The sequence below is a fragment of the Diachasma alloeum genome, unplaced genomic scaffold (genome assembly GCF_001412515.2).
Source record: "Diachasma alloeum isolate Michigan unplaced genomic scaffold, Dall2.0 Dall_scaffold_00180, whole genome shotgun sequence".
NCBI classification, from domain to species: Eukaryota; Metazoa; Arthropoda; class Insecta; order Hymenoptera; family Braconidae; genus Diachasma; species Diachasma alloeum.
Genome location: NW_021680346.1, coordinates 3,083,647 through 3,108,021, shown reverse-complemented (window position 1 = coordinate 3,108,021; position 24,375 = coordinate 3,083,647). Strand labels below are relative to the sequence as shown.

Below are 24,375 nucleotides of genomic sequence, written 5' to 3'. Positions count from 1 at the left end.
TTCGTTCATTTTTACGTGCGTATGTATAGTTTTGTCCGGGAATACCCGGAAGTCGGTGATTTTTGGTACATATTTCGAGTCTACGCGGAGAGATTCAGACTTCCCGTCTGACAGCTGATGAACAACGAGTAGTAAATATTTTCGAAATGTATGACTGGCGATGAGGGAATTGTAGAATAGAATAGAATACTTTATTTCCTTGATGCTACTGTTACAGTTTTACATCTACACAATCCATTAGGGGGAAACAAATGATGGTAATATCACAGTATCACAATTTGAGCAATTTCGCAATTTCTAGTTTCTTAAAATTTCTTTTCGCTGTAATTTCTCAACACTCTTTCTATCTTAGCTAGTCCTACACATAACGGTACATTTACTTCTCCCGCTAGGGTATTTATTAACTTCTTCCTCCAGCTTCTTTGATTTGTCTTTCCTCTCCAGCCTGTCCACCAGTCTCTATCTGTTGCTTTCAGTCTTCTCATCACCAGCTCGCAGTTTATTGCGTGCTCTATAGATTCTACCGAGTCATTGCATGCCCGGCATTTGGTATCCATATAGTTGCCTTTACCCTCTCTCACTGCATCGCCACATTTCCATCTAGCCCAAGTCTCTTTCTGCCAAGCCTTCAGTCCTTTCCTGTGCCGGTACTTCTCTATTTCTGTTCCAGTTTTGATGGAGAGGGAATTGTAATTAAATTGAAGTGAATTATAATATTATCGTGATGATGCGAGACAGATGATTAATGAGAAACTATTTGTGTGAAGAGAGTGATGGAGAGAATTCGGTATTTGAAGGGTCAAATAAGACGAGTCTGAAACATATTCAGAGGATTTTTTTAATATCTCGAAGGGAAGAGGTTGAGAGATATTTATTTTTATGTAATTATGGTTTATAAGTTGAATCGGGTCAATGTCTCAGCAATTGCCGATCACCGTTTGCATATATAATGAGGTTAGAACCGCCATCATTTCTAGCGCTAGGCTAGATTGACTGGATGAGCCCCAGTCAATTCGATTATAGAAGCAGATTTTGGTCAAATGTTAACAAATGTCACATTGACTTACACAGGCTCTCATAATCTCCTCAATTGACAGCTGATGAACAGCGAATAGTGAATATTTATGAAATATATGGCCGGAGCTGAGGGAATTATAATTAAAATCGAAGTGGATTATGATGTTATTGTGGTGGGAGACAGATGATTAATGAGACACTATTCGTTTAAAGAATGTCATCACTGTTTAATAATGTAGTTGGCAACCGTTTGAACGACCGAATTCACCAAGTGGGACCTTTGGCCCTGCGGGATGTTTTTTTCAAAATAGCAATTTATCTATCTCAATCCATGAATGAATTGTACTCGTGAAATTTCCATTCGCCCCACGCGCTGGCAGAAGCGTTCTAAATTACGCGACTGGATAGAATCGATTCAATCCTCTTTTAATTGGTATTTTTTTTCTCCCGTGGTGTAGTAAATCGTGGGGTTGGAAAAACGATTCGATTGCACTTTTTACATTCATAATAATTCGATTCAGTACCAAATGGCTAAAATAAAATAATTCAATCCAGGTTCTGTTCCCCATTCACTCATTCTCTTCGCTCCCTTCACTACCGAAATTCTCAGGAACATGAGGAAAAAATCTCTAGTCCTTGACATTATCTCGACATTTTTGAGCCGCAAACGGCGCATGAAATCCAAATGCGCGCGCAAGGCGTCACCTCGACGAGGAAGTGCAACTGTAGGAAATCGAGGCGAAGAAAATTTCGCGAAAATCCGGCACTGAGAGAAAAAATTTGCTCTGTCGAAAAATTAAATGTTTTCCTGAAGAAGTCTTTCGTCGTATTGAATCTATTTACTTGTGAACAAACAAGAAAAGTTTCACCAAAACATGATAATTTTTGTAGTAGTAATTGTTCTCGTGAGACGTTTATATGTCTTTCGGGTAAATACATTCGTTCTACAGAGAATTATATAAGACTCCGGTTTTATCAAGTGAATGTTATTGAGGGCTATACATTATTGTCCAATAAACACTTATAATTTCCACGGAACAAATGATAATTTCAAGAGGAAACTACAATTTTCTTGCAGATAACTGTGCTATTGACAAAACTAAATAATTTCAAGGGGACAATTTTTTTTGGGAAAAAATATTCTTTCCTCGTCAATGTATTCTTTCTATGGTATAAACCTGTGGAGTTCTCTCAGATCAAATGATTGTCTTACAATAGATTATATTTTTCCCTGCCAACAGTTCGAATTCTTCTAGGGATATTTCTGATGATCACGAAAAACAATTTAATTTTTGTGAAAGATATTAAATTTTCTTCTATCGAGTTGGTTAATTTCCCTCAAGTAAATCTCTTTCACTCCATCAAATATTCTCACGTGGAATATATAGTTTTTTGGCAGAGCTTGTTTTTTTCTCCCAGTGTGAAAAAAAAGGAAAATCGCAGGAAGGAAAACGCCGGAAGGCAGTTTGCTTCCTACCCCTGCTCATTACATTCTCTTCACAAAGAATCTTCCTCCCCCTCTCCCGAAGACGTCAGTCGTCCTTCTCGTGCTTGTCTGACGGTTGAAAATTCCCTCCACTTGGCGCCGATAACCCGTACCGCCTTGGCACATGTCTCAACCGCGTGTGTCTCGAGGCAACATCATTAGCGAAACCGAGTTATCGCATTGAAGCTACACAGCGGGTGCCTCCGCAACAAGGAATTTCTTTCAGTTCCCGTTTGATTTCTTTTTAATGTTATTTCAGGTCTAATGGCGGCTTAATCGAATGTCATGTACAGTTTGGATGATTGAATGAAGGGGGGAGAGTAAGTTGATAGATGAAAATGAAGAAAAACATGAGATGGGAGTCGGCGAGGAACTGAGGGGATTCCCATGGGCATGCGAGATGGCGTCACTTTCCACTTTCATTTCAAAACCAAATAAGTAGAGGTTATCTGACGGTCATAAATTTTCCTGTCACATTTGTTGATAATTAATAGTTTTTCATTTCTTGTTACATCAGTAATCCCCCATGATATTTATTACTGCCGCCATTTCTTTTCATCTCCTCCCTTGCTACGTAATTCAATGGTCTTCCGCACACTTACGACAATGTTTACCATCAGTCCTGCATAACCTCTTTCTCCAGCCGCTTGTTTCCATTCATCGCAGCTCTCGCTCCCATTTTTTCGTAATTCAAGCCGAATGACGCGGATCTTCTCATCGAATAGTGGTTACAATTTTCTCTTTCGCATTTCGAAATTTGATTTCAACATTATCAACACGAATTGTCGATTGTCAATTGGGAACTTGCGAGGAACTGAGGGGATTCCCATGGGCATGCGAGATGGCGTCACTTTCCACTTTTATTTCAAAACCAACTAGGTAGAGGTTAACTGACAGTCATAAATTTTTCTGTCACATTTGTTGACAATTAATAATTTTTCACTTCTTGTTATATTTGTAATCCCCCATGACATTTACTATTGCCTCCATTCGTTTTCATCTCCTCCCTTGCTGCGTAATACCGTAGACTCCGCATTCTTACGACAATATTTACCATCGGTCCTGCATAAACTCTTTCTCCAGCCGCTTGTTTACATTCATCGCAGCTCTCGCTCGCATTTTTTCGTAATTCAAGCCGGATGACACGGATTTTCTCGTGGAATGGTGGTTACAATTTTCTCTTCCGCATTTTGAAATTTTATTTCAACATTATCAGCATCAGCTGTCAACTGTTGACATTGCGAAATATCACTGATTATTTTTAGTAATCGGATCTGGCCTTCCCTGGTCCAATCAGAGTTCAGTATTCAATAACATGAAGTACTTCCCAATTAAAATTACAGCGGTTATTTCCCCCTAGCTTTTCATAATTTCCCTCTAGCTCTGCAATTGTTTCTCTAACCAAATATTTGTTCAATATTATCTTGTGGAGTGAAAGAAAGTCTTGAAGAAAGTCAAAATGAGTCGGTTTGGGAAGGATCTGATTACCAAAAATAACCCGTTGAATACCACTCGACCTCCAAAATTAATTGGACATTTCTCTCATGTTTTCCTGCGTATCAACGATCGGGATAAGTTTTGCACAAAAATCTTGTGATCTGCAAAACTTCTCCCTCTCGTTGTTACGCAACAAAACAATCAGGAAATATCCGATAATTTTGGAGTTCTCGTGGTATTACTACTGAGTATTTTTTTCATTCAAATTTTGTTCATCGGAATTTAATTTTTTAAGATAATTTCCCTGATTAGTTACTGTATAAAAAATTAATGAGAAACGAGAAATCTTCCGGTCGACTTGACTCTCAAGCATCAATTCCGTGAAGGGGAACGTGCCAGCCATGTCACGGGACGTCTCACGTTGCACTCCCATTGGTGAAAGTATGAAGGAAAAAAATAATCCCCCAAATGCCACTCGGGCTTCGAGACTCATTCAACATTTATGCGACCAACATTGCTGAAATATTTTTTCTGAAATTTCCGATACATATCTTGAATATTTCTGTCATCACATTATGATTCCACTTTTTTTTTATCGTTATTTTACATCGCTTCGACCCGGTTAGGGTATACTGCGATGATGATCAAGACTTTAAATGGTTAGATCGCACCATTCTATCCGGCCGGGATTTGAACTCGGAACCTTTCGCATGTGAAGTAACGAACTTATCCACTGCGCCAAGCCACCGGGTGAATTTATGATTCCACTGAAATTTTAAGGAATTAATCATTGCAAATGCAAAATTTTGTGGAAAAATCAATGAAGACTCAACGCCAGTTCAATTATTCCATGAAAATTAATGGAAGCCCGGAAAATTCTAATGAATAAATTTTTTTATTTTCAATGAATTAAAAATTGAAATTGACGAATTCTCGTCTTCTCGTTTTCTTGTTGATGGAGAATTCGAAATTTCATTAAAATTTCAATGAAATTTGAAATTTTATTTCTTTCCCACCAGTGAACCTTCAAAGTTAAATATTCAGCAACTGTGAAATCATGACTATGCACCCACAATAGTTGCCACACAATGAATTCATCTCTCTTGCCGTACGAAAATATGCAATAAGACCTCAAGATAAATCTGTTCCCACTTCAATTCTTCTTTCTTCACTTGTCCCTTACATAATCATTTATGCCACCGTCTTGGAGCTTCGCCATGGCACCGAGAAGTTCCTAATAAAACCCTCCCGTCTCTACACCCAAAAAACTTATTCATTCGAATCAAATAAAAAATGTTGTTCGAAATTTTTAACTTGTTTAAAAAAAAAGGATTTAATAATTTCAAATAAAGAATTTATTAGTTTCAAATGAAGAGTTTTCTTATTTCAAGAAAATCACATTTTCATGTGTTTTGTAAAGGAAATTCGAAATTATGTTTCAACCTGAAATTATGTCTGACTTCGCCTTATTCTCTCCTAATAATTATTGCATTTTTCTCTTTCAATTTTTTTTCAGTCAATAATAAATTATTAGTATCAAATTAATTTTTATCAAGTACGATAAAAAGTCTATTTATTTCAAATCAAGAAATTCTCTTAATATAAGAAGAATCTTTATTTATTATTAACGAAGAATTCATTTGGTTTAAATAAAGATGTATTGATAATGAAAAAATCATTTTCTCTGTATTATAAAAATCCAAATCGACTTCTGGTGATAAAAATTTGATACTTGAAATTACGACTCCTAAGTTAAAGATCATAAGGGTCAGGGTGAGGGTTGAAATAAGGAACATGGGGGTCAAAAACCAAAGGTCAGAAACTAAGGGTAACCAGAGTCAAAATAACGTTCACGAGAGTTATAATGAGGGTCAGATTAAGGATCCAAATGAGGGTCACAAGGGTTAGATTAAGGATCACGAAGGTCAGATTGAGGATCCAAATGAGGGTCATGGAAGTCAGAAACTGAAGATCATAAGGGTCAAAATAAGGGTCATGAGCAGGCCTCGGATTTCGATTCTACTAAAATTGACCGCGGCACCGTAGTGGAATATTGTGGAATCTGAACCAAACTGTCAGATTTTGAATGGTGTGAAGTCGGAAAATTGAGGTTGGGGGTTTACCGCGTGGAGTTGATGTGGGGATATGGTACAAGAGGTAAGTTATAACTAAAATTATTATTCTTAACTTAATTAATATTTTTATTAGCATTATTATTCTTAATAACCTGCTTGTGAATATTAGTGGTAAATAATCCGGATAAGTGGAACTTATCCGGAATGATTTCAGTCCGGCAGTTCACGAGGAACTTTTCAGCCAAAGGAGAAGAATTATCATCGGGTCTTTCAGCAATGAAAACGATCTTTGGACCGTTTATGAGAGTTTCGTGTATGGAACTCGAGGATGAGGAGCGAAGTTTTATTGTTTTGGTAATTATCAGAGGTTTTTTGGAGAGATTAAGCAATTTTCTGTTGGGAATTTCTGATATTTCCACGTTAATCAACTGATTATTTGATATAATGCCACAGTTGATGGGTTAATTAACATGAAAACTGAAATTTAATTTTCTTAAAATAGTTTTTTATATTCGAAATATGGGTCAGGGTTGGGTTAGGGTTGAGTTAAGGTTGAATCAGGGTTGGGTCAAGATTGAGTCGGGTAGACACCATACATTTTTTACGGGCCCAAGTTTAGATCTAATCTGGGATCATCTGGGATCAGGGTTGGGTCCAGGTTGGGTCAGGGTTGAGTCAGGGTTGGGTCAAGATCGGATCAACGTTAGGTCAGGTGGACACCATACACCTTTCACCGGCCCAAGTTTAGATTAGTTAACGTTGATCCAACTCTAACCCAACCCTGACCCAACCCTAACCCATATTTAGAATTAAAAAAACTTTCCAGAAAATTAAATGTTAGTTTTCATGTTAATTAACCCATCAACTGTGAATTATATCAAATAATTAGTTGATTAACATGGAAATATCAGAAATTCCTAACAGAAAATGATTTAATCTCTCCAAAAAACCTCTGATAATTATACCAAAACAATAAAACTTCACTCCTCATGCTCGATTTCCATACACAAAACTCCCATAAACGATCCAAAGATCGTTTTCATTGCTGAAAGACCCGATAATAATTCTTCTCCTTTGGCTGAAAGGTTCCTAGTGACCTGCCGGACTGAAATAATTCCGGATAAGTTCACCACTTATCCGGATTATTTACCACTAATATCCACAAGCAGGTTATTAAGAATAATAATACTAATAAAAATAATAATTAAGTTAACAATAATAATTTTAGTATCTAGTTATAAGTTACCTCTTGTACCTCTTGTACCATATCCCCACATCAACTCCACGTGGTAAACCCTCAACCTCAATTTTCCAACTTCACACCATTCAAAATGTGACAGTTTGGTTCAGATTCCACAATATTCCGCTACGGTTCCGCGGACAATTTTATGTAGTTGAATCGAAATCCGAAGCCTTGTCATGAGGGTCAGAATACTGGCCACAAAGGTCAAAATAAGGGCCAAGAGGGTGAGATTGCGGGTCGCTAGATTAAGGGTCGGAGTAAGGGTCTTAATATCTGTCTATACTCTAATAATCCAAATCGACTTTTGGTGACGAAAATTTGGTGCTTGAAATTAAGACTCCGAAATTAAGGTTCAGAAATGAAGGGTCATCAGGAGTATAATACGGGTCACACGGGTTAGATGAAAGGTCGCAAGGGTCCCAATATCTTGATCATGAGGGTCATATGAGGGTCGGCGCGGAGCGAGCAGGGGGCCTAGCCCCCTAGTATTAAATATAAACAGACCCGCAAATGAAGAACAATTTTCAATTTAACTAAAATCGTTTTTCCGCTCTATTTAAATGACCTTATTCATTTGATTTAAATAAGCAATTTCTCTGGATGTAGTTTCTATGTCAACTCTCGTGCCTCTTATTTTCCATTTTGAAGATTGAGCTCGACAGAACGTCCAGAGCCTCGTGTGTCGTTTGTCGAAAGCAGAGGGCACGTCACCCCTCAACCCTTTGTCATTTTCATCTCCTCCGCGTCCATATCACCTGCATTTTCCAATCAGTCCGCCGACAAAACGGCAGTGAATGCATCCGAAGGGTCGTTCATCCGCCTTTTTCCTCATTCGAGTAATGAAAAAGAAGAGAATTGAGTTCCTTTGACTCTCGTTACGCCCACTGGTAACTGCCGATGTCTGTGAACCCGATGAACACACACATGTCCATTCAACCATCGTACCCTTTCGTCGCCGCAATTAATGACTCAATTACGAGGATATGTTCGTTTGTACTTCGTCACAGGAACAATTTGTGTTGATTATCTCGCTTATTTTGTTTTTTTTTCGTTCACGAGTGCAAGTGTGTAAATGTTGTTTTTATCCAATGATGACTGTCAATATTTCATCTGCATAATTTTGTTATTAAGAGAATTTAAAGGGATTCACAGAGAGAAGAAGATTTCAGAAAAGTTCAATATCAACTACTCACTTTGAGATATTTGTTATAAATTATTGATTTTTCAACTACAAAAGAGAAATGTAATAATTTCAATAAATAATTTCTGGTGACAGGATAATTTCACATTAACTCCGTCAATAATAATTTTACGTGACCCCGAGAAAAAAACTTTTTTATTTTCGGAGAAAAAAACATTAACATTCGATTTTCCGCGTGATTTTTCCTCAGGATCCGATTTTGTCGATCAAAATTGTCTCCGGCCATTCGAAATTAGGGATTCAATTTTTTTAATCGAAAAGTCAACTTAACAAAAATGCTCAACGTATTTTTACTTAAATCGTTTTTTTTAATATAATAAGATAGATTTTGAATTTTATTCTTTCATCAAAATTTTTATTATTATTACAATAAAAAAAATAGAAATTTCTCATTTTTAGCGGTCGAAGACAAATTTGACCTACAAAATTGAATTTCTGAAGAAAAATCACGCGGAAAAAAGTATATTTCTCAAGTTTTTTTCTCAAAAAACGAAAAAGTTTTTTTCCCGGGATGAACCTCCCCTTAAAAATAAATCAAATATTCTCATTCTTGCGACAAATGAAATTATATTAAATCCTACAGAAATTCTATTTCTGAAAATCATACTAATTTTAACATTAAAAACCAAACAAATAAAATAAAATAATCAGCTTCAAATAAAATAATCATTGCAAAACGCCTTCTTTTGTCAGTATATCATTTATTTTTAATTTTTTAAATTCATTTTTTATTTTTTCGTCATTTTTTTTTATATCAAGATCATTCAGAATGGATCATTCTCCCTTGAACCGAGGATTACGTTAGGATCCACAAGCTTCTAAAACCATCTAATACAGCTTAATAAAAATTAATCGCGTATTCACGATATTCGTTTGCACATTGTCACAGGAACAATTTGTGTTCATGATCTCATTTATTTTGTTTCTTTTTGTTCACGAGTGCAAGCGTATAAATGTTGTTTTCATTCAATGAAGACTATCAATATTTCATCTACATAATTTTTAAAGATTCACAGAGAGAAAAATATTTCAGAATAGTGCGATATCAACTGCAGACTCGGAGGCATTTGTTAAAGTAAATATTTTGTCAAATTCAAAAGAGAAATTAAATAATTTAAATCAATAATTTCTGGAGACAGCCTGATTTTACGTTAAAAAGGAATCCAATTTTGATATTTGGAATGAGGTTAAATCCTACAGAAAGTCTATTTCTCCCAATCATTCCGTTTCTCAAAATTATATTACTTTAAAAATTAACAGTCAAACAGTAGTTGCTGCAAATAAAATTATCGTCGTAAAATTAATTCTGTTGTCAATCCGTCGTTGATATTTATTTTTTCATCAGTTTTCGTATATCAAAGTGATTCAGAATGGATCATTGCCCCCTGAACCGAGGATTACCATAGGATCCACAGGCTTCTAAACCATCCAATACGGCTTAATAAAAAAAGCACAACGCGTAATCACGATGAAATCCCCAACTTCCCTCCCCTCCCACATTCCCCGTAAAGAACAGCCAATTTTTTTGAAATTCCCTGATAAAACACAAGAGTATCCAGACTGGAAAAAAAATCCAATGGGGCTCCACCCGGTCGCCCATTGACTTTGTGTTCCCAGGCCGCGAGTGCGCCACACAAGTGGGAAACATTCACGTACCTGACGCCAACATTCTGCGACCACTGCGGCTCGATGCTACACGGTATCGCGCATCAGGGACTCAAGTGTACAGGTACAAAATGCAGAGAAAAAAAAACCTAGGGGCTAGAGGATCACACGTAAATAACTCGACAAAAAAAAACATCATCCCAGGGTGCTTTGAATTTTCCATCGATTCAGAGAGCCACATCATGCGTTCGTTATTTCCATTTGATATTGTTCTCCCTCGCGGGAACAATATTCTCCATTTTTATGGGAGTGCACAAACATCCATTCCATCAGAGCGCGTTTGTCACTCACGTCTGGGGGATGAATATTCGGAATGACAGGAGAAAAAAAAAATTTGAAAAAGAATTTTATATTTTGCGTTATTTTTTCGGGAAGAAATTTTTTATCTGGCTTTATCGTTATTTCGTTTATCTAAATTGTGAGGAATCTTTGAGATTGTAGCCCCCATGCCTAGAGAAATAACGCATTTGAAGAAAATAAATTTATTTGGATGAAATAAATCTCGTCTATTCCACATTTTTATTGGAAATTAATAAATTCATAGATTTCTTTCAACGAAATTTTTTTAATTACGTAAAATAAATAATTCATTCGAAAAATAATCTCATTTCTGATCAATAGGATTTTCATTTGAATCAAGGAAACATTTACTTTTCTATAAAAAAAAAACAATTTATTTGTTGTAAATTAAAATTGAGTTTAAGTGTGAATAAAAATCTATTTATTTGATTTAAATAAACCATTTCTTGTGGTAGGCTTGGTCCTTGTATTCCCTTTGTTAGAAAACTCTTCAATAATTCCTCATGTTATCCCCATTTTGTAAATCTCCAAGTAATTTTTGACTGAACAATTAATTATATTCATATGAGATCAGGCGTTAATCTCTTTTTTTGTATATAACAAAAATTCGATAAATACTCAGAACGACAGGAGAAGAAATAAATTTGAAAAAGAATTTTATATTTTCTGTTATTTTTCCTGAAAAAATTTTTTATCATGCTTTCACGTAATTTTGAATATCTAAATTGAGAGAAGTCTTCGTCAATGTTCGGATTGTAACCTCCAAACCTAAAGAAATGACGCATTTGAATAAAATAAATTTATTTTGAGGAAATAAATCTGTTCTCTTCAAAATTTTTATTGGAAATTAACCAATTCATAGATTTGTTTCAACGAATTTTTTTTAATTACATAAAATAAATAATTTATTTGAAATATAATTCCATTTCTAATGAATAAAATTCTTATTTGAATCGCGGAAACATTCATTTTTCTATAAAAAAAAACAATTTATTTGATATAAATAAAAATCAACTTTGAATTTGAATAAAAATCGATTTATTTGATTCAAATAAACTATTTCTTGTGGCAGGCTTGTATTGCTTTTGTTACAAAACAATTCAATAATTCCTCATGTTATCCCCATTTTTGTAAATGTTTAACAACAAGTAATATCTATATCAGACCAGGCTTTAATCTCTCCTATTTTCTTAGAAAAAAAATTCGACTGTTTTTTTGTTGTATTGTGTAAGCATCTCCCTCGTAACCTTCGATCACAGAATCCAATGCAAAATGGGATAACTAAAATGATTTCAAAAGTAATTCGATAATCTTTGTGATTTTTTCCCCCTGACGAATGTTTTGATCATGCTTTTACGTAATTTTTTGTTGTGCTAAAATTCATGAATAGTTTTGCCTGCACTCGCATCGATTATATATCACGCACAATATCACAGTAAAGCATGATTATATTATTTTATCACGTATTTTATTATTTAATAACATATTGGATCGACAAAACTGGTGTGAAAACAAAAAGTTTCGAAATATTTAAATTGTTCGTATTTTCTGTCAATGATATGTAAACCTCCATTTATTGTTAAAAAATTCGCCAGTAACTGTTGACTTTCCATTTGTTGCTGTATTGTTGATCGAAGCGTAAGCACAGAAAACGATAGCTCCAATTTAATTTAACTTTCATTGAAAGTTGATATCATGAGAAAATGGGAAATTGTGTTAATTGGGGTATTACGTATGATGATAACAGTTTGAATTGAATTGTAGATTATTTTTCCCAGCAATCGTTCTGTGCATACGCGATAGAGACCCTGGTATTCCCCGGGTAATGAGAGTAAATAGAGATATTACCATGAGAAGCGAGTTGTGACGGTAGATGTAGAGGAGGCAAAGTGGCCCGATGTTCCCCACAATTTTGATTCGTAATTTTTTTAATGAATTTCATCTGATGGTACTTAGCATGCGACATGAACGTTCACAAGAGGTGCGAGGAGAGCGTGCCCAATCTCTGCGGATGCGATCACACCGAGCGACGAGGACGCATAAATCTCAACATCTCATGCACGGGTACCAAACTCAACGTAGAAGGTAATTTATCATGGAATTGAGACATCAATTCTAAGATTTTTATCTCTTGATCATTAATATTGGTTTTTGGTATTGGATACTGGAACAGCAAAGTCTGAGAAAAAGTAGCTAGAAAATCGTGGCAAATTTTATTGTACGAAAGATAATGGTAGAGCGAATTAACTGTAATTCAATGAAAAAGTACCTGTTTGTGGAGGATATTTTATGATTCATTCGGTAAAAAAACACAAATTTTACCGAAAGCATTCGGTGAAGATCATTCTTCATGACATAAAAATAATTTCGGAATACAGTCGAGTTTTTATATAAGATACCTGTCTATAAGATACCTAGAGCTTCGAGCGCTCGAGGCCTACCCCCACTCTCGACACTTTTATCGCCTCCCGAGTGTTTAGTTTCGTGGGCTTCTTATAAGATACCTATGACCTCGATAATTTTTCAACGAAAAAAGAGTGATTATAAGGATCAAACGGAGTTGAGGGTCAAACGGGAGGGACGAACGAAGTGATCATAAGGGTCAAATGACCTTAAGGGTCAAGAGTTCAAACGTGAGAGTCAAGTGATGTAATCAGAAGGGTCAAACGATCCCAAGGGTCACCTCTTTTCTTCGACGCTATAATTATTAAAATGACGCAGAATAATCGTAATAGAATAAAGCCTAATTAAAATTCAATTACTTTACGTACTTTTAATAATTTGTACTCCAGCTGTCCAGAAGTGATTATTCTCAAGTCCCCCAACAATTCCCTAACATCAGCTGCCATTCTATCACGCGGGGTTATGTTTAGAGAGAAAAGGGAACGCGGGCTATACGAATTCAGTAAAATCCGTTCAGTAAAAATGAATATTCCATAGAATTCAGGCGCAACAAGCGAGGTATCTTATTTCAAACCGCCGATCCCTATTTTTCTCCTCTCTATAAGGGCGCGTAGTGGGGGCATACGGATTCCCAGAATTCCAGTCTTCTACTGTTCCTAAGGTATCTTATATTAAGCCTCGACTGTATTGAGCAATCATTCACTTTCACTGGGATAATTTTTGATGAAATGCAGGGTAAATTTTACAATTTCAGCACAAATTACCCTCAAAATATTAAAAATATATTCTCGATTCTTTCACAAACATTTTTAAGGCTATTTTACATGAGTGGTCCAATTTTTTACATTAAAAAACAACGAAACAACAAACTAGCTAACAAACACTAAGTCGTAATTGCTATTGTACACTTTTTTTTTAATTTTGAAAGGGAAAAAACCTCTGTATTTCAAAAATTGGAGGCCCTGGACTATTTCAAACATTTTAGGAGTCTACGGAGCGAACGAACAATAAATAATTATTTTTTTTGCACGAATTATTCATTTTTAGATATATATAATCGATCTTCAATGTATGAAAAATCTCACTTCTATAGCCCGCGACTCCCAAAACTCATAGTAGTTTCCCCTTAAGAATTCACTCTGCAGTACCAGTTAATGTGAATTAGATTTTTCTTCCCCGCCATCCCCCTCCCTCGATTAACCCCATATGAATTCTGAACACCCATGTATCAAATGCAGCTCGTAATCACGAATGCTGCAGAACTCCTCTCCTGCTGAATCGCCACCCGAATAATTTCAATCCAATATTCAGAGGATTAGAAGCATTGTGGACGGAATTAACTCATGTCACAATGGGATTAAACTCCCGGTTAATCCTCAATTATCCCAGTTGTTTTTTTATTACAAAGACTAGGGGGCTATACCCACTGTGCGCTTCGCTCGCCAACTCTCATATGACCCCCATGACTCTTATTCTGACCCTTATTTTGACCCCCATTGTCCTCATTCTAACCGTTATTTTGATCCCCATCACCATTTTTTAGATCCTTATTTCAACCCTTATTTTTACCCCATGACCCTTATTTAGACCCTTATTCTCTCTTTTCTCTTTACCCCCATGGTCCTTATTCAGACCCTCATTCTGAACCCTATGACCCTTATTCTGACCCTTGTAACTCTTAATTTGACCCTTGTGATCATCAATCTGACCCTTATTTTCTAACCCTTATTTTTACCCCCATGGCCCTTATTTAGACCCTTATTTAGACTCCTATGACCCTTATTCTGACCCTTATAACTCTTAATTTGACCCTTGTGATCCTTAATCTGACCCTCGTAAACTCTATTATAACCCTCATTATAAGCCTCGTGACCCTTATTTAGATTCTTGTGGCCCTTAGTTTCTAACCCTTATTTCTGGAGTTTTAATTCCGAGTACCAAATTTTCATCACCAGAAGTCGATATGGATTTTTAGAATATAGAAAGATATTACCCTCATGAAGCTTATTTAGACCTTCATTCTAACCCTTATTTTTACCCCCATGACCCTTATTTTGACTATGACCCTTATTCTGACCATTGTAATGCTTAATTTAACCCCAGTGACCCTCGCTACCCTCATTCTGATCCTTATTTTTACCCCCATGACCCTTACTTAGACCCTTATTTTGACTATGACCCTTATTTGAACTATGACCCTTATTCCGACCCTTGTAACTCTTAATTTGACCCTTGTGACCCTCAATTTGACCCTCATAACCCTCATTCTGACCCTTATTATAACCCTCGCCACCCTTAACTTGATCCTTGTGGCCATTACGATTTGGATATTTATAATATAGAGAGATATTACCCTCATGAAGCTTATTTAGACCTTCATTCTAACCCTTATTTTTACCCTCATGACCCTTATTTAGACCCTTATATTGACGCTTACTTGCACTATGACCCTTATTCCGACCCTTGTAACTCTTAATTTGATCTTTGTGACCCTCAATTTGACCCTCGTAACCCTCATTCTGACCCTTTTTCTAACCCTCGCGACCCTTATTTTGATCCTTGTGGCCCTTACTTTCTGACCCTCCATTTCTGATCCTTAATTCTGGAGTCTTAATTTCGGGTGCCAAATTTTTATCACCAGAACACGATTTGGATTTTTATAATATAGAGAGATATTACCCTCATGAAACTTATTTAGACCTTCATTCTAACCCTTATTTTTACCCCCATGACCCTCATTTAGACCCTTATATTGACTATGACCCTTATTCCGACTCTTGTAACTCTTAATTTGACCCTTGCGATCCTCAATTTGACCCTCGTAGCCCTCATTCTGACCCTCGCGACCCTTATTTTGACCCTTGCGGCCCTTACTCTCTGACCCTTAATTCTGAAGTCTTAATTTCGAACACCCAATTTTCATCACCAGAAGTCAATTTGGATTTTTATTATGTAGAGAGATTAATCGATTAAGCGATTGAAAAACATATGCCCTCTGGTAGATGAATTTCTCTCCATCAACATCAGGAGTCAATCAAAGCTACCGTCATTATCGTCCGCAATATCGTTTAATTATCGACACTAGCTCTTGTTATATCCCACAATAGTCCCCCCCTCCAACCCCGAAGAACTGAATTCAAACCGTCCAATGAAACTTGAACCACTGAGTAATTCCCACCTCCACGCGATACGCAAATGCACAGTCAACGATACCCGGGATATTCGGTAGTGATTAAATTTCAGGATAATTGGCTGCGAGAAGATTGTAGAAATTCACCCTATAACACTCATGTTATAATCGTTTACTTAATCTGCAATTATTGTAATTGAATTTCCAGTTAAAGCGGGAAGAAATCTCATTCCAATGGATCCAAATGGACTTTCGGATCCTTACGTTAAGTTGAAATTAATTCCAGACACGGATGGAGTTAAGAAAAAAACAAAGACAATCAAATCATGTTTAAATCCAGAGTGGAACGAGACAATCACTTTGTGAGTAGCTCAAGTTTAATCAAATACATTATTGTTTGAAATTATTCCAGTTGTTTCGGGAATATTTCTGCGGGAGATGTTTTAATTACATGAGATATTTGATTAATTCACTCATTCGATATTAATCTATGAAAGTAAAATCATTATAAATAAATACATTGGTTATTAATTATGAAGTCCTTATTTGGATAAAAAAATAAAAATAAAAATCGAGTTTAATTTCCAACGAAGGCTTTATTACGCGCTATTGAAACGAACTTATTTATTTAATTGAATAGAAGTTTCTTTAATTCAAATAAAACCATTGTCAATTTTTTAGCGTAAAAAACAAGGGGATAATTACATTTTTCAAATAACAGAGTATAATGTGCTGTAACTCAACAACGAATTGTGTGACTCCCATCATATTCTGATTGAATCAAGAGGGTATTATTAACAATTTTTTGAGTCATGACTAATTCCTTTTTTATGACAATTTTTTGAGTGATCGTTGAAAAATCGCTTTTTGGTAAATTATTAATTTTTTTGAATCTGTATGAAAAATTGAATTTTAATTGGTGTCAATGAATAGAGCTCATTAAAGTCTACATTCATGAAAAAATTCATGCACGGAGAGAAATATTCAATAAAAATTACGTATCTTTTCCATAATTCCGGAGCGAAGTGTGGTTGTAGGAAATTTTACGGAACTGTCACGGAATTTTTCCGGAGCGTTCCGTAATTTTTATCTGAATCTCTTGTGAAAAATTACGATATCGTCACTTAAATTTTCTGAGTCGATTCCGTAATCGGTGAGTGAAGTGAGAGTTCTGTAATTTTTACTGAACATTTCTCTCCGTGTGAAATCCGATGGATCGCTAACGAAGCTTCCATTCGGAAGCAAACATTATTACCCACAAATCTAAATAAATAATAAATGAACATTTTACACAGTGATCTGAAATCAGAAGACAAGGACAGACGATTACTGATAGAAGTATGGGACTGGGATCGAACGTCGAGAAATGATTTCATGGGTTCACTGTCCTTCGGTATATCTGAATTGATGAAGGCACCTGTCACCGGTTGGTTCAAGCTTCTCACCCAGGAAGAAGGTGAATTTTATAATGTACCAGTGCCAGAGGAGGGAGTTGATCTTGCCGAGCTTAAAACCAAGATGCGGGTGAGTTTTGTTTGTGCGAGTTAAATAGAATTTGCTCGGCAAAATGAGACGGAAATTGGAGGGAAAATTAAACAAATTTTCAGAAGACTTCAGTCACAAAGAAGCCCGTGATGACACAGCAGGAGAGGGATTTGCCACACAATATGGGAAAGAGTGATCTGATAAGAGCGAGTGATTTTAATTTTCTCATGGTTCTCGGTAAAGGAAGCTTTGGGAAAGTATTACTCGCAGAGAGGAAAGGCTGTGACGAGCTTTATGCTATAAAAATATTGAAGAAGGATATCATAATACAGGATGATGATGTTGAGTGTACTATGGTAGAGAAGAGGGTACTGGCGTTGTCACATAAACCTCCGTTTCTGGTGCAACTTCATTCCTGCTTTCAGACTATGGTAGGTCTTTAATAATTCTGCTACGGATGAATTTTTAATTTTTGATTATTTATGGGATGAAAAGCAGCGATTTGAACTCTTTCAAATAAATGGAAATCGAGGGAGATGATTGGAGTCAAGGGAATTATGAGAATTATTTCGGGACAATTTAATTTGACATTCGTGGAAAACTAAATTTGTGCCCTTGTACCTTAATGTACTATTATATTCTTTCCGTGTATTGATGTCAAGCTGCATGGGTCAAATCGACATGACCCATGATTTTGGTTCTCGCTCTTACCGTTGATTTGACCTATGCGGTATCACCAGATCAATTAAATCATTCTTAAAGTCAGTTACAGAAATAATATCATGTTTTTAGGGTTATTTCGTGTGGGTTAAGTCGATGTAACCCATGATTTTGACCTCCACTATATATTTGATCTATGCGATATCCATAAATGGATGAAATTATTCTCGAATACGGTGGCAGTGGTGAAATAATGTTTTTAGGGTGAAATCGTGTCCGTCAAATCGATTTGACCCATCATTTTGACCCTCACAATTACTCTTCATTTCACCCATACAATCTTACCAAATAAACAAAATCATTCTTAGAGTCAGTAGCAAAAATGGAGTCATGTTATGGGAGTTAATATGTGTGGATCGACTCGATTTGACCCATGATTTTGACCATTACAATTATTATTCATTTGATCCATACGATATCATCAAATTAATCAAATCATTCTTTCATTCGGTTCCAGTAATAAAATCGTGTTATTCGGGTCGAATTATGAGGGTCAAATAGGTTGGATCTACGATTTTCACCCTTTATATCACTGTCTATTTGACCCATTCAATATTACCACATTATTCTTCTTCTTGTCCAAATCATTCTTGATGTCAGTTGCAGACACAAAATCATGCTTTAGGATCAATTTTTGTGAGTCAAATAGATTTGACTCATACTATTAATCCCAAATTCCATTTGACCCATGTGATTTCACTCATACAATATCACTCACAGTTATGGAATAAGTTATTGTCAAATATAATTATAAAATCGTGTTCCTTGGGCCAAATCATGTGGATCAAATAGGTTTGACTCATAATATTACTCCCAAAATGAAATTGATCCGTGTGATTTGACCCATCCAATATCACTAACATTTATGGGATCATTGATTATCAAATGCAATCATAAAATCATGTTGCTTGGGTCAAATTCTGTGCGTCAAATTAATTTGACCCAAGCAATATGATTTTATGATTACAGTGGAATCATAAAATTTTCAAATGGGTCACATCGATTTGACCCATATGATTTGAACCATTCGATGGCATCCAAATTCAAGAAATCATCAACGAAATCGAATTTCAGTCGCAAAAAATATTATTCCACATAAATCACCAAAATTCTCCGAAATGTTTCGAAATAAACAAACAATTAACAATATACTCTCGTTCCCAACCCCAACCAAATATTCTGTTTCAGGATCGACTGTACTTCGTAATGGAATACGTGAATGGCGGAGATCTGATGTTCCAGATACAGCAGTGCGGCAAGTTCAAAGAGCCCGTGGCAGTGTAAGTCTATGAATTGATTCAAAGAAAAAAACCCCATAACTCCTCGAAACTCAATTAAAAACTTTTTCCCCACCATTGAAATTCAAAAGAAGCATATCAAAATAGTAATCTAGATAACTGGAACTGGTGAATTCAATCAAAGTTGTATGTTTGCTTTCTACTCTCAGATTTTACGCCTCAGAAATAGCAATTGGTCTGTTCTTTCTTCATTCACGTGGTATTGTGTATCGCGACTTGAAGCTGGATAATGTCCTGCTGGATCAGGACGGCCACATCAAGATTGCTGATTTTGGAATGTGTAAGGAGGGCATTCTCGGGGACAGGACGACTAAGACTTTCTGTGGAACACCTGATTATATTGCTCCAGAGGTGAGCGATCATTTCAAATGGAACAAATATCTACATATATTTCGTATTCCTATTTTTTCTCAATATGTGACAACTCTATTTGTTTATTTATTTATGTCATGCGATGCGCAGCGTACGATAAACTCGACTTCTGCACGGTGTGACATAAAATATTATAGATCACTCGGGCATATACTTCGTTTTCAACGAATGTGAGTACATCAGTCACATTTGTCGAAACCGAAATTTGGGCCCTTGTACTCTAAAGTACTATTATAGAATACTTGAAAAATGTTGAAATCGTTCATCTTTTGGTCGGTGTCTACCTATTGGTCTGGTTACCCTGCACGGAGAGAAGAACAAACACGTCAAACAAGTCTTGTTTGGGCCAACAAAATCGCTAGTTGAAAATTGCAAAAAAAGAATTTGTTTGGTTCGAATTTGAAAGTCTCAAACAGAATAATTATTCTGCTTTCGACAGCAACGAAATATTTGGCTCAAGGGGCGGATAATTCACACCAGACGGTGCCTTTTCAGGATGAAAATATCTCATATGGAGGAATATTTAGCAACAAATATTTTATCCTTAAGTTACAAGATTGCTATCACATCATTATTATTGTTTCATTTAAGGGTTAATTTCTTGTCTGCGAATATTAGACAGCCGAAACGAAAAACTACTATCCCTTGTTTCGCATAAAACAAAGATTTTTCGGGAGCTAAATACGTATGGGAGTATCAAATAACGAAGGAGTAGTGCTAGAAATGCCATTTCTTGCTTGTACAGAGAATGCAATTTTGTTTCAACTACTAAATCTATTTTTGCGACAAAAATTTTTCATTCTGGTGCACTCTCTGTATGTTTGACACAAAAAAATCCTTTTTTGATAATTTTCAAAAAACGATTTCCTCGGCACAAGTAAGACTTGTTTGAGAACTTTGTCGTTTTTCTCTCAGTGTACCAATCGCCGCAATGTGTAATCGCGGGACAAAACCGCAGCGAATTATCGCAAATTGGATTTCTGTACTGGGGAAGTAAAGAAATCATTGGGTATTTCAGATAATCCTTTATCAGCCCTATGGAAAATCCGTTGATTGGTGGGCATATGGAGTATTACTCTACGAAATGCTTGTTGGTCAACCTCCTTTCGACGGTGAAGACGAGGAGGAACTGTTCGCTGCTATCACTGACCAGAGCGTTAATTACCCAAAAAGTCTATCAAAGGAATCAAAGGAAGCTTGCAAAGGGGTAAGTTCCACACTACAATGATAACTCCTTATTCTTTCCCCAACAAACTTCTTCATTCTACATTTTTCAAGACGCAGTTCTGGTTTAGTTGTAGAAGGCAAGCATACCTACAGCAGAAAAAAACAAGCTTTTATTTGAGATTCTAACGGTCTTGAAAGAAAATTTTCCGACAACCTTGATTTAAATCTTTTAAAATTAATTTTTCAATTAAAGATTTGAAAGTTTCAAATGAAGACTTTTGAAAAATTCGATTTGAGTCTTAAACGTCTCAACGTAAAACTTTCAGGACTGAATTTGAGATTTCAGTGAACATTCGAGAGAATAACGAAAATTCTGGTGAATTTCGGTACTAAATATTCATTTTCAATTGAGAACGTAAATAAACTGTTGAATTGTCGTTTCATTTCCACTTAAAACTGATTAATTCACTTGCATTCTACGCGGCCCTTGAGATTTCATGAACTTTTTTTCCCTAAATCTAATTCAATACCATTCTTCTGAAAATTATTACAAAAGTTCCGATGAAATTTCAATTTTTTCTAATAGTGAGGATTAAAAATGCTCAAGTTGAGTTCTAAAAGTCTCAAATTACAGTTTAATTGTCCTGTATGATAATAATAATCCTAAATTAATGTTTGAAACATATTCAAATAGTCTCCTCAAACAAATTCTCTTTGCAAGTCGAAGAACTTCGCTGCGCAATCCCCACTCCTTCCCAGAGAAGAAGCCAAAGAAAACTTTTAAGACAGAAGTAGCGAAGTATTTACATGCTTTATCTCGACGTAAAAACAAACTTCGAAGCATTGTGAAGAACCTGAGACCCCCCATGAATTCATTCAATTAAAAACTCTTCAATTATAATTTTTCTTCGCAGTTCCTAACAAAATGTTCAAACAAAAGATTGGCATGAATATTTTCTCAACTTGAGACTTTCGAAAATCGTAAGTTAAGATTTTAGTGAAAATTGGTAAAAATAACGGAAATTCAAGTGAATTTTGGTACTAAATGTTCATTTCTAATTGAGAATGTAAATAAACTGTTAAATTTTCGTTTCATTTCCACTTCCAATTGATTAATTTACTTGGATTCTACCCGGACCCTGAAATTTTATCAGCGTTTTTCCCCTAAATCTAATACAATATCATTCTCTTCAAAATGATCGCAACAATTCCTATGAAATTTCCATTTTTTTAAGACTGTGAGGATTAAAAAAGCTCAAATTTGAGTTCTAAAAGTCCCAAATTAAAGTTTAACTCTTTAAAGAACAGATTGGCATGAATATGTTCTCAACTTGAGACTTTCGAAAGAGATTTCAGTGAAAATTCGGAAAAATAACGGAAATTCAGGTGAATTTCGTCAATAAATATTCATTTCCAATTGAGAATGCAAATAAGCTGTTGAATTTTCGTTTCATTTCCATTTGAAATTGATTAATTCACGTGCATTCTACTTGGACCTTGCAATTTCATGAACTTTTTTCCTCTAAATCTAATACAATACCATTCTTTCCAAAATGATCGCAAAAATTCCTAAAAAATTTCAATTTTTTTAAGAGTGTGAGGATTAAAAAAACTCAAATTTTAGTTTTAAAAGTCCCAAATTAAAGTTTATTTCTTCAAACAAGATTGGCATGAATATGTTCTCAACTTGAAACTTTCGAAAGAGATTTCAGTGAAAATTCGGAAAAATAACGGAAATTCAGGTGAATTTCGTCAATAAATATTCATTTCCAATTGAGAATGCAAATAAGCTGTTGAATTTTCGTTTCATTTCCATTTGAAATTGATTAATTCACGTGCATTCTACTTGGACCTTGCAATTTCATGAACTTTTTTCCTCTAAATCTAATACAATACCATTCTTTCCAAAATGATCGCAAATATTCCTAAAAAATTTCAATTTTTTTAAGAGTGTGAGGATTAAAAAAACTCAAATTTTAGTTTTAAAAGTCCCAAATTAAAGTTTATTTCTTCAAACAAGATTGGCATGAATATGTTCTCAACTTGAAACTTTCGAAAGAGATTTCAGTGAAAATTCGGAAAAATAACGGAAATTCAGGTGAATTTCGTCAATAAATATTCATTTCCAATTGAGAATGCAAATAAGCTGTTGAATTTTCGTTTCATTTCCACTTGGAATTGATTAATTCACTTGCATTCTACCCGGACCTTGAAAATTATTGCAAATCTACCCACAAAATTACATTTTTTTCCAACATCCTCAAATAAAAATGTAACAACAAAAATAGCGCCATAAAAACAAACTTCGAAGTATGTTGAAGAACAACTCTGAGTTCATTCAATAAAAACCTCTTCGATTTTAATTTATCTCCGCAGTTCCTGACCAAAAATCCAAACAAGAGATTGGGCTGCGGCAGCCGCGGTGAAGACGACGTACGTGGTCACGCTTTCTTCCGACGTATCGACTGGGACAAAATTGAGAATCGTGAGGTCCAGCCCCCATTCAAGCCAAAAATCGTGAGTACCAGAATCCTCCTTCATCCCCCCCCTTCCAATGAAATAAACTTCAACATAATTTAATTTCCTCTTTCAGAAACACAGAAAAGACGTGAGCAATTTCGACAAGCAATTCACATCCGAGAAGACAGACCTAACCCCTACCGACAAACTATTCATGATGAATCTGGATCAGACGGAGTTCCTTGGCTTTTCATATTTAAATCCCGAATACATTCAGCTTATTTAAATAATCATGAAATTTATCATTCGAGTGTCTCTTCATCTGTCAAACGACAAATATCAACTATCACTCTTCTCTCCTCCCCTTTCATTACAATTTTACGTTCATCCCATGAGCCAGAAAGCCCTGATCATCAACAAATTACGAGAATCTCTACTTTAACATTAAGAAACAAGAACACTAATCCTCTTTCTCGCTCACTGAAAATCTCGTCGAACGAGAGTATTTCAATTAGTCGTCGACGTTTCAAAGAAGAAAAAAAAGAGAACTACTAATATTTTGAATTTTAAACTCTGTTCCATATAACTTATAACTACGTATACTGACACTTTTTAATGTATTTTCGATGACTCGCGCGAGTGAGTGCCGCGCATTCACTCAGCGATTTTATTTTCCTGGATTAATGTATTTGTAATCCGGTTTTAACCTCAGAATAATACAGTATGAAATATGAATTAGGAGATAAATAACATGAGTGAGTAAAGAATATTCGACACTTCCTAGTAGAACAAGAGTATTTTATTTTTATTTGTAAAACAAGGGTATCTCTGAATTCCCTATAAAACTCATCTATCTCAATTTTCCGTGGAAAACTCATGTAACTCAGACGAAATAAAAAAAGACTTATCTCAGTAA

The 24,375-nt window shown here is 35.4% G+C and overlaps 1 protein-coding gene across 1 annotated transcript in view; it reads left to right on the top strand.

Moving 5' to 3' along the window:
- The window catches only part of LOC107045342 (protein kinase C, brain isozyme), a 140,984-nt gene extending 116,609 nt beyond the window's left edge, over positions 1–24,375 (top strand). The window contains exons 4-13 of the mRNA XM_015267602.1: positions 10,077–10,188; positions 12,381–12,509; positions 16,166–16,319; positions 17,253–17,481; positions 17,565–17,873; positions 19,351–19,442; positions 19,610–19,811; positions 20,851–21,039; positions 23,376–23,516; positions 23,593–24,375. Coding sequence (XP_015123088.1) covers positions 10,077–10,188; positions 12,381–12,509; positions 16,166–16,319; positions 17,253–17,481; positions 17,565–17,873; positions 19,351–19,442; positions 19,610–19,811; positions 20,851–21,039; positions 23,376–23,516; positions 23,593–23,745 — 1,710 coding nt within the window. The 3' untranslated portion in view covers positions 23,746–24,375. The remainder of the gene's footprint in view (positions 1–10,076; positions 10,189–12,380; positions 12,510–16,165; positions 16,320–17,252; positions 17,482–17,564; positions 17,874–19,350; positions 19,443–19,609; positions 19,812–20,850; positions 21,040–23,375; positions 23,517–23,592) is intronic.